At 36.6% G+C, this 11,810-nt stretch overlaps 1 protein-coding gene across 1 annotated transcript; it reads left to right on the forward strand.

Annotated features, from left to right (window-relative positions):
• The first annotated feature begins 3,090 nt into the window (after positions 1-3,090).
• LOC144997057 (E3 ubiquitin-protein ligase ATL6-like) lies at positions 3,091-4,479 on the forward strand. Its single transcript, XM_078956878.1, has one exon. The coding sequence runs from the start codon at positions 3,202-3,204 to the stop codon at positions 4,390-4,392; it is 1,191 nt and encodes a 396-aa protein (XP_078813004.1). The 5' UTR covers positions 3,091-3,201; the 3' UTR covers positions 4,393-4,479.
• The last annotated feature ends 7,331 nt before the right edge of the window (positions 4,480-11,810 follow it).

Raw genomic sequence — 11,810 nt, forward strand, 5'->3', positions numbered from 1 at the left:
GATCAAGAATTAATCTAGTATTAATTAAGTGATCAAAAGAAGACTAATTAAATATATGGGTTGATTGTGTAAATCATCCATACTTGTATAGTGGGCTAATGCTCCATGGATAATCAAGTTGGGCTAAAACCCATAGGATGGTCCATGGATGCTCCATGGTGTATTTGAACCCATGGATCCAAGGAAATGGAAAGTCATGACAGTTAGGGTTTACCCTAATTGTAACACTATATAAAGATCTTATTCTTGACAAAATCGACACTAGTATTATTCTAGAGAGGGCTAGCCGATTTTCATGAAGTGTAGAGTTTTCTCAAGCTATTCCAAGTGTATTTGGTGTTGTGTGAACCATTTGAGGTGTCACACTTGGGGCACTAGGCACTCATGCTTCATGAAGACATTCTACATCAAAGGGGTATGTATTCTATCTTGTTATATTGATAGTTTTGTATGCTAGATTAGGATAATACCTTGGATGTTCATATTTGCATGTATAATAGAGAAAACATAGATCCAAGGTATTTAGGGTTGCATGTACACTTAGGAGTGTTAGAATGCTCATAACCCAACAATAACTTCATGCTGGGAGTTTGGAAGTATTTAGGAACTTCGATATCGACTATCATAGGAGCAAATTTCGAGATCCTGTGGCTTATAGGGGATGCTTCTAGTATTGGTTGGACCACTCCAAGTATATTAGAGATCATTTGTCTTAGCTGTTGAAGTTCCCTATCCATGTTCGGGTTTATTCATGCATCAACATTAGTGTAGTTAGTATTAATAGTATTGCTGTTTAAGCAGTTATTAGAGTCAATGTTTCTCGGAGTGTTGAAAGGCTCATTGAGATCATTAATCATGGACGCTCGGTTGTCCATTGTTTCCCTCCAAGGTGATGCCACAGTGGCAGGAATTGTGTTCTTCTGGCAATTTTCTGAGGATCCCGCATTACTGAGGCAGTCAGATCCTGGAGCCTTGAGGATCCTAAATTTCCAAGATTAGCGATTGTGGGGGTGCTTTTTGTGGAAATGTCGGACGTTTTCCTCTGAGTGGGGTGTCCACTCGGAGGAGGTGGTAGGTTTTTGGTTAGGATAAAAGGAGCAGAGGACGAGGAGAGGATCGGTTATGTAGACATGATTTTTTTTGAGGAATTTGAACACCACGACCCTACGGTGGGTGCCAAATTGTTTTGGTAAAAAATTACACAAATACTAATCAACCAAATTGAATGAGAGACTGTGATGTTCAGATTGTGTAAAAGCAAGTGGTAAAAGAAAGTGACACAATGGTTTACAAGGAAAGCCCTTGATCCATATTAGGATCTCCGACATACAACCTTGGGGGGTGATAATAATCACCTGCCTTGATGATTTCATTGATATAATGTAAAGATTATAGTGATTTTTCAGTAAGAATAAATGTAGAAATTAGTAGAGTAAGCCTAGACTAAGAATTCATATGTTGTGTGCAGATTACAAGTGTCAATATATAGTCTAATCTAGCTAACGAGATGTCCGATATTTCCGGAAGCCTCTATGACAAACTTTGTGAACGTTATTTGACCAATTATTCTGAGTCTTTAGCATTGTTGAGGTAATTCTTCGTTAAGAATTGGTCTTCCCTTGACTACTTCTGCACACGTGTTAGTTATAAATAAATATGATTGTTATAAGTATTATCAATAATAAAAATAATAACGGTAATTAGCCAGGACCCTGATGTTGCTGAGGATCCTGAATATTTGAGGATCCTAGATATAGTAAGGATCCTGACCCTAACAGATGGATTTAAAGTTTAGTTTTGAAGTAGGTTAGATTTGCAGTTATATATATATATATATATATATATATATATATATATATATATATATATATATATATATATATATATATATATATATATATAAAAGAGTAGCTCTTTTATCATGTGTCATCATATTAGACATTTTAATTAATGTGCTGCCACTTGTCAATCTATTAGTTTTTCATTTTAAGTTTATTAGATCTCCTCATTAATGTGATTCCATTTTAAATTTTAAATTTTAAATTATTGTTTTCATTAATTCACAAATAAAATCCCTATACTAATAAAATAGTAGCTTTTTTGTCATGTGTCATCATATTAGACATTTTAATTAATGTGTTGCCACTTGTCAATCTATTAGTTTTCCATTTTAAATTTATTAGACCTTCTTATTAATGTGATTCCATTTTAAATTATTGTTTTCATTAATTCACAAATAAAAATGTATATTAAAAATTAATTTTATATATTTATTTGAATCAATGATTATAATTTCACATAACTAATAACAATATCTCTTAAATTAATAATTTATTTAAAATAAATTATTAATAATTTTGAATTTACTATAAAAGTTTGATTAATTTTATAACCGTGGTTTCCACGGATTATAAACTAGTATATATATATATATATATATATATATATATATATATATATATATATATATATATATTGCTAAAACAAAATTAATAGAAGAGTGTATTTGATAATTTATGTAAATCGGAAGAATGAATATATTTTTAGAATAAAAAGTGGAGTAAAAACTAAAATAAGATTGAAAATAAAAAACGATTTACTTTATTTTTTACTCAATTTTTAAGGAAAAAATAAATACTATTTGAAAAAATAACTATGAATTGGCGAAGGTATAAACGGTTAGCATATTAGGAAAGTAACACCCGAAAATGCAAATCCAGCTCTTTTGTTTGGCTTTGTTTTGGTTCCTCTTATGTTAGCTTTCATGGCATATCATTCGTTCACCTTTGACTTTGTTTCATCTTAATTCGGTTAAATTGTCTTCATTTGTCGAAGCAAGTTATATTTCCAACTTCATATACCTCCTAGTATCATACAAAAATTATAACTCCTTCGAGAAGGTCTTTAATTATTACCAAAAGTATCATCAAATTCCGTGGGAAATGGGAATAAACGACTAGATTTTAAGGAAAGATAAAAAAATATGTAAATTATTGATCAAAAAGCAGCCAATCTTTGGCGAGCCATCCATGTAAGACCCCATTATTGAAGCCCCCCTGATTGGGTTAACCCAAATTCGACCCTATATAAATCCCAATTTGTGAAAGTCAAACTAAACCACTGTCCTTATGACCTTGTGTCCCATATCCATCAAGAACCCTAATTTTATCTCCAATCTTTACAAAGTTACCAAAAATTAACATGGGTTCCGACCAAAACAAGAGTAGCTGCTATAGCGATTTACTGATTCCGCCATTTCTGTTACTCTTTGTGCTGCAATTCGTACCTTATGTCGGAGCTCAAGCTTCAGCTCCCCCAGATGGGATGCCGTATGCTGATTTCAACCCTTCGATTATCACCATAATCGTAATCTTGGTTGCAGCTCTCTTCTTAATGGGGTGTTTCTCGATTTACATCCGGCGGCGCTCAAACGAAGGAGGTGGTATTATCCGTAGAGTCTCCATACGCCGTGCTGCGGTGGCGTCACGCGGTCTCGATTCGACGGTGATCGAGACGTTTCCGACCTTCGTTTACTCCTCCGTGAAGGGGCTTAAGATTGGGAAGGGAGCACTTGAGTGCGCCGTGTGTCTCAATGAATACGAAGATGAAGAAACTCTCCGGTTGATTCCGAAGTGCGATCATGTTTTCCATCCCGAGTGTATTGACGCTTGGTTCGAGAATCACGTCACTTGCCCTGTCTGCCGTGCGAATCTCGTTCCTGATTCCGGCGAGTCCGGTAACGTTCCCGCAGAGGTGGAGCTAGCTGTTTCAGGCGATGAACATCACCGGACCACCGCAGCTGGGGAAGAAAATGACGGCGTTTCTGGTTCTGGTTCTGGTTCCGTTTCCATTTCCATTGCTGAAGATCCTGTAGTCAACATACAAGAGCCAGCGACGCATACTGAGTCGCTGAACCGGAACCAAAGTGGAAAACAGAACCGGCCACAGATATTCCCGAGGTTGTTCGACAAGTTTAGATCTCATTCGACCGGACACTCGCTGGTTCAACCGGGGGAGAATCTAGACCGGTTTACGTTGCGGTTGCCGGAAGACGTGAGGAAGCAAGTCGTGAATCGAGCTCTGCTAAACCGGATGGGAAGCACTGTGAGGATGACCGGAGAAGGGAGTGAAAAGAAAGGGTTCAGGACGGCCGGAGTAGGTAGCGGCCGGAGAAAATCTTACAGACGGCTGGAGAGTTTAGACCGGGTGGTGGTGAGGTCAGAACGGTGGGTTTTGTCGAGGGCACCATCTTTTTTGACTCGAGCATTCTCCATTAGGTCTCCGAGGGTTGTCTCCGGCGACGGCGAAGCATCAACGTCGGCGACGACGCCGAAAGGCTCCAAATCGGGCGATAAAATTCCACTAAATAACTTTGGACCCAAAAGTTGTTGACTCAGTCTCTGGTTTGTGACTTTGTGTGAATTTCACGAGTGAAATGACTTTTTTTTTTTACGTAATATAATTTGATTTTGCTGTTAATTAATTGTAAAATTGTAAAACATAGAATAAATCATTTTGGACAAATTATAAAAACCATAAATGACAAAAATCATCAATATTTATAAGATTTATATCAAACACTTAACATACTAAATTTCTAGTTCTATTAAACCATAATTTTTGTAACATGTTTCATTGTTTTTGGAAATATTTTGAGGGCCAAAAGCATATTAGAGTTATTGTTTGCGTCACTCGGCATATCATTGAGCATACCGAACTTGATGAATAATTTATTATCCATAGATAATTACAAGATATTGTTAAAAAAAAAAAAAAACTATTTGCTAGTTGTCTTTTTTATTTTTTTAAGGCTGTTTAAACATGGCGGAATGCATGTGTTTATTATTTATACCGAATATTAATGTCTTCTAGTTACACGTCTTTTTGAGGCATATTTGATTTATTAGTAATAATAAATCTGACAAAGTGTTTCGACTTGTAGCTTTTGTATGTGAATCAACAACTCATCATCGTTATCATATATGATTGCACATGTTAGCAATTAGTGAGCCAAATAAACTTATTTTGCAAAAGATTACAACGCAAGAACATTTTAATCATCTTTTGCTAAGGATCAAGTGTGTCTATAGTGTAATGATTAGGGTTTGCTTATTAAGTTTGTAAATAGAGAGAATCAAAAAAGTTGTTTTGAATAAAAACCACTTTGTACAATCATGTATATCAGTATATGCCACTTAGGTAGAAGAGTTGTATATGGTGTTGAATATGGTACTGAACGAATGTATATGGTGTTGAATGAATATGGTGAATAAAAATAAATGAATATGGTGAATAAAAAATAACCAATTTAACCTTTGAATGATGTTTGAATGAAATAATCATGTTTTATAGAACTACTCAAATGAATTTTGTTGAATGATTATAAAAATTACAATACATCGTATAATCTCGAATTAAACATGATAACTGAAAATCCATAATAACATGAGAAAATAACAAAAATAGCCATTTACACTAATGACATTACAAAAATAGTAAAAAAAAAAAAAAATCGAAATTACAAAATTAGCCAACGATTTCGCAGATGGAGATGCCCCATCTGCGAAATCAGCATCTCATCTGCGAATCTACAAGCACCTAAAGCACAGCTGTGCTTTAGGTGCTTGTACATTCGCAAGTGGTTTTATTTTTATTTTAAATTTTTTTTTTCTGTATATATAGGGGTAAATTCGCAGATGGAATAGGTCCATCTGCGATTTACTCTCACTGTATCTGCGAAATGGTGGATTTTTTTGTTTTTTTTTTGTTTGTTTGTTTTTTTTTTTTAGTTTGACTATGAAATGAATTGGTTTGACTACGAAATCATGTTGCTATATAAAAAGTTTTGTAGAAAAATATCATTTTGGTTGTTATTTGTTTAGGAACTTTCTCTACAATTTGCTCAAAAAATGATTGAATATTTGGTTTGTCTTGTAACCGGTGGGAGATGGCAAGTTAATGGAACTAATCTAGAATACATATGTCCACAGGGAGGTATTTCTGAACTTGCTTTGATATTTTCTGAGTATATTAGTTATAGTGATTTTGTATCTTTGGTAAGAAGCAAAATTGGTTTGTTAGACAAATATAGAATTAGTCTTCGTTTCCACCATCCTGAATTAAAGTATTATATAGCTATAGTTGAAGACATGGATGTTAAAATGTTGATAAACGTAATCAAATGTAGTGGAGGAAGGGCTGTGAAAGTGTTTGTGGTGGTTGATGAAGTTGAGGAGGTTAATGGGGGTGGTGAAATTGGAAACCAGCTTATTGGTAATTTATGCAGTTATAAAGGGAGCAACGATCCGATAGGTACTTTCAATACTCCTAGTGTACCTCAGTTTCACAGTGTTGCTGAAAATGTTAATGTTAGTTACTCACCTATTCACTATGTGGATCCTGAGAATTACAAGCATGTTGGTGATGATGATGTTGGTACTTATCTTGATGATGTGGGTGGTCGTTGTGATGATGTTGCCGAACAAGAAGTTAAAGTTATAAGTAGGCGTGTGGTAGATAAAACTAAAAAGAAAAAAAATTCAAGTCAAAAAAATGAAAAAAATCATGTTTACGGGCATTATGTTGATGTTGGTGATGTATGTTTAGATATAACCGAGCTACAAAGCAATTCCGATAGAGATGAGTTGGGTGATGAAGTTAAAACTAAGTTTCCCGATAACCTTTTTCACGGTATGCCCCCTGTACCAGCATGGCCAGTTGATATTAATGAAGATATCCCAACACAGATGGTAGACATGAATCTTCAAAAGATTCAATGTGAGAGTATATTTAAGAACAAAGAACTTTTAAAGCGATGTATTGGTAAAAAATGTCTTCGAGAAGGTTTCCAGACGGGGACAAGTAGATCCACCAAATCAAGGTATGAAGCTGTGTGTGTTTCGAAAAATTGTTCTTGGTTACTAAGAGCAAAAGCAATTAAAAATTCTGATGGACTTTTCCAAGTGAATAAATTTGTTGATGTACACACATGTTCTTCAACATTGTTGCAACCTAATCATCGACAAGCAAACAAATATGTTTTGGGTGAATATGTTGTTGATGTTTTGGCTGAAGACTATAGTAGAGTTTATCGGGGAAAAGAAATTGTTAATGATATGAATGCTCAATTGAATATCAATATCTCATACCATCAGGCATGGTGTGCGAAGCAATATGCATTGTTGTCGTTAAGGGGTACGAAAGAGGATTCTTTTACCAAACTTCCGGCGTATTGTCACAACTTGGCCAAACATAATCCGGGTACTGTCACACATATTAAAATAGATGCTGATGATCGCTTTGAGTTTTTGTACATTGCACTCGGTTGCTCGGTTAGTATCATCATATTATATTAATTTTTTAATATTTATTTTGGTGTATTTGAATAGATATACAATGTATTGTAGGTACGCGCTTTTGTTAATTTTTTATAAGCCGACCCTAGTAGTAGATGGAGCTCACCTAAAGGGCGAGTTCAAAGGTACCATGTTACTTGCAGTTACTAAGGACGGACAAAACCAAATATTACCGGTTGCATATGGTATATGCAAAAATAAGTGTACCGGTTCTTGGACATGGTTTTTTCAAAAACTACGTGATTGCATAGGAAATATGTAGGAGCTTACAATTATATTTGATAGGTCTCCATCTATAGCAACATCCGTTGCCAACATTTTTCCTCACGCTCATCATGGAATATGTGGTGTCCATTTGTATTTCAACATAGTATCTAGATTCGGCAAGAGTAAGACGGTTAATGTAACATCCCAGAATAGCAAGAGTAGAGTAGAAGGACTAAAAGTGTAAATTTTGAAGGGCAACTCGGCGAGTCCATGGATGGACTCGGCGAGTAGGGTCACGACTTTGGTCGCGAGTCAGGTGGCCTACTCGGCGAGTCGAAAGATGGACTCGGCGAGTAGGTGCTGAGTGGAGAAACCCTAAATCCGGGGAATGAGCCATATTTAAAGAACATTATATCCTCTCCCCAACCTCTTTGATCCCCCTTGAAGTCCAGAAACCCTAGAAAGCATGATTGAAGAAGATTGGAGTGCATTTGTAGCTTGGAGAGGTGTTTGTTGAAGAAATCTTGAAGGAAAAGAGGCTTGGATCAAAGGGCTTTGCTTGGATTCGAGTTTCATTGCAGTTGGAGCATTCTTTTGAGGTAATATCTCGTTCTTGGGCTATCACTCATATGGATTCATCATTTTGGGGTTTGTGGGGAGTATATCTTGGTATGTTTTGGAGCTTGGAGGTTAGATCTGAGGTTGCTACCTCAGATCTGGAATATTGAAGGCCTAGAGTGCATTAAAGTTCCTGTGTTTGAGTGCTTAGTGAAGCCATCATGTCCCAAACCCTAGCTCTAAAGTGAATAAGGCCTAGATCTCTTTGGATTCACGTAAAGTTTACCACTTTACGTGATGGATGGGTTGTAGGAGGCTAGATCTATGTTTTGGATCAATTGCATGGCCTGGAAATACTTCTGTTTGGATTCAAACCGGTTGTACTCGGCGAGTCACAAGGGTGGACTTGACGAGTTGCTTGAAGATAAGCTGGAACTCAACGAGTTGGATGAACAACTCGGCGAGTAGATTGAAGATAGCCTTAGACTCGGCGAGTCTGTTCTTGGACTCGGCGAGTCTTGTCGAAGAGTCCCAATATTTTCTGGTTGAGTCGAGAATCGGTGAGTCAAGGGATGACTCGGTGAGTTGGGTGCGAGTGGACTCAGAGTTGTGGGACTCGACGAGTCTCGGGGTGACTTGGCGAGTTAGGTCGCGGGTTGAGGGAAGTTCTGAGCTTGGGGACTCGGCGAGTCATTGGGTTGACTCAGTGAGTAGAGTCAGTCAGGGGTTGACTTTGACTTTATCCAAGGTTGACCAGTTGTCGTCCAGGGGTATTTTGGTAATTAAGGATATATATTGAGTTGAGTGTTTTGGTGTTCAGTGGAGGAGTTCGTGTTGGAGTTCGGAGCAGCGGGATCTTATCCTTTCAGCCGACAGTTCGAGGTGAGTTATCCTCACTATATCAATAGGGTCTACGGCACCAAGGCCGACCCTTTACCGGATGGAAATCCGGGTAGTTATTTGTTATGGTATTGCTTGATATGGGCCGGAAGGCATTATGATATGGGCCGGAAAGCATTCTACGTTATGTGGACCGAAAGGTCATAGCTTGGAAAGGCGTATGTGTGTAAGTAGTATCTTGACTGAGACATAGGGTGATATATGCTTGTGATCGGCTAGGTCGGTATCCTGGTTAGGGTAATGATATGTGATCTGCTTGATCGATTTGTTGACTGCGAACTGTTATATGATTGAATGTTATGTGCACAGGGTTGTTTAGACTGGAGTTTGATTCGATACGCATGGCTGTTCTAGGTTCTGTTATGTTATGTATGCTTTTTGTGTTATGGGCCGGAAGGCAATATGTTATGGGCCGGAAGGCAATATGTTTTGGACCGGAAGGTCGTGGCCTGGAAGGGCGTATATGTGGTTGGTATTTTGGGGGTATCTCACTAAGCTTTCGGGCTTACAGTTGTGGTTTAATGTTTTTCAGGTTCTTCAGGAGGCTGTGACAAGGCAAAGGCGTGATCGTACCGTTCCTCGCGTTTATGTTTTATGAAATGGACCTGGGAATATTCTGATAAGTAATGTATTGAAAACCTTTTTGTAATAATGTTATTAAATGAATTGTTTGGAAAAGTTTAAATTATGTTGAAATTTTTGGTCGTTACAGTTAAAGGAATTTTTTGGGAAGCGTGTAGGGCGTACACAGTTGATGATTTTGATGTTGTCATGGATGTTATGAAAAAGACAAAAGAACCAGTATGGGAGTACTTAAAAAGTATAAATCCAGAAACTTGGTCAAGAGCACATTTTAAAGGGAACCGATACAATCTTATGTCGTCCAACAGTGCGGAGTCTATAAATGCATTATCTAGACACGCACGTAAGGTGCCAATACTTATGTTGATCGATTTTTTTCGTGCTACAATGCAACAATGGTGGTTTCAAAGACGTAACTTTGCAGGTAGTAAATTTTTAATATTAATGTTTTATTAATTTTGATGTTATTGATATTAACTTCTTCATTTTGGCTCTTTTTTTAGCGGAAGCAACAACAACACTTACCCTTGGGCGGATGAAATTGTAAAAGAAAACAAGAAAACTTTTACCAAATGGGATGTTCGCATGATCTCAAATACGAAATGCGAGGTCAAAAAGGGGGCACAAAATGTGATTGTTGATTTCAAACATATGACATGTACATGTAGGCATTGGCAACTTGATGGGATACCTTGTGGTCATGTCATAAGATGTTTAACAGTGAACAATTACCAAGACTGCTCGAGGTATGCATTAAATGATTACTTTACCGAAGCACTGAGGAAAACATATGAGGAATCAATAAACCCTCTGCCAAAGCCATCCGAATGGGAGATCCCCGATGATTGGATGATTGTTAAGCCACCAATAATGGATAAACGTCAGCCAGGCAGGCCAAGAAACACAGACCGCATTCCATCCCAAGGCGAGGGTCCAATTATAAAAGAGTGTTCTACATGTGGTCAAATAGGACACACGAGAAATAATTGTACTGGAAGGGCGTCCGGTAGCGGAGCACGTCACATAATTTCTACCGCAGAAATGGCATTTAATATTGGTGGTTCAGCGAGTTGCTCACAAACCTATAACGCTGATTTTGATATAAAACAACCTTGAAATGAAGACTAATGACGAGTTGTTAACTTATTATGTATTGTAATATTTTTATTAAATCTTACAAGACATTGCTATGTTTTCATATTTTTGTTTAGTTTGTTGATTATAACAATTAATGAAGCCTTTATTTTATAAAATATAGTTTGCAGAATTTTTTTAACAATTACAACTTGTTATTTAAAAAAAAACAACAAACGATCCTTTTGCAACCTAATCTGTATCATGATAATATTACAACAATTTTGTAACTAATTTTTAAACTCAGGGAACTGCAATGGGTACTTCTATTTCTCCATTGTTATATAGTCATCCCTAATTCTCATTTTGTCTTCCAAACGATCCTTTTTTACCATTATGTGTATCAACTGCTCATCCTTCTCAGCAAGCCGTTTTTCAATCGTTTTGATTGCCTTCTTACTCTTTTTTATCCAATCTTTATGCTCTTTGATTTTGTTTTTATTGAGGTCTATCCTTTCTTGAGCTTGTTTGCATTCCGATGCAATATAATTAGCAAGTTGAGTGAGAAGTTGGGATGACTCTTTGTCCTCCTTTTTTTGTTCTTCAGCCTTCTTCAATTCTTCAAAATTTTCATGTGACATATATGGCCCGGCCGAAGAGGGTGTAAAAAAAGGGTCTACCGAATCACAGTAGTAACAATCTACTTCGTTGCATGAGCAAACTTTGAATTTTTGTGAGGAACTCATAATAAAGTCGACATTTTAATAAACTTGATCTATAAGCGGTATTTATACATACTAGACACTAATGACAAGTCCAACTTTGAAATAACTAGACAGTAATGCCAAGTTACTGTAGTAACCTGCAAATCGTAGTGGAACCCTTAAGTGACATGACATAAATGACAGTTTGACATGATAAATCACTGCATAAAGCTGAAAATCGTAGTCCAAATGTAACCATTTCATAGTCGAAGTTTTAATTCGTAGTCTATTTATTTATATAAATAGATGTTTAAGATCTAAAAACCAAACACCCAAATCACCTAAACGAAACGAACTCCCATTATTAGAAATGTCGTTGTATGCAGCAAGTTCTTCGAATGAAGTACCTGGTTCCAATTTTGAAAGGCCA

Source organism: Lactuca saligna, chromosome 5 (assembly GCF_052625555.1).
Source record: "Lactuca saligna cultivar CGN05327 chromosome 5, ASM5262555v1, whole genome shotgun sequence".
Classification (NCBI taxonomy): domain Eukaryota; kingdom Viridiplantae; phylum Streptophyta; class Magnoliopsida; order Asterales; family Asteraceae; genus Lactuca; species Lactuca saligna.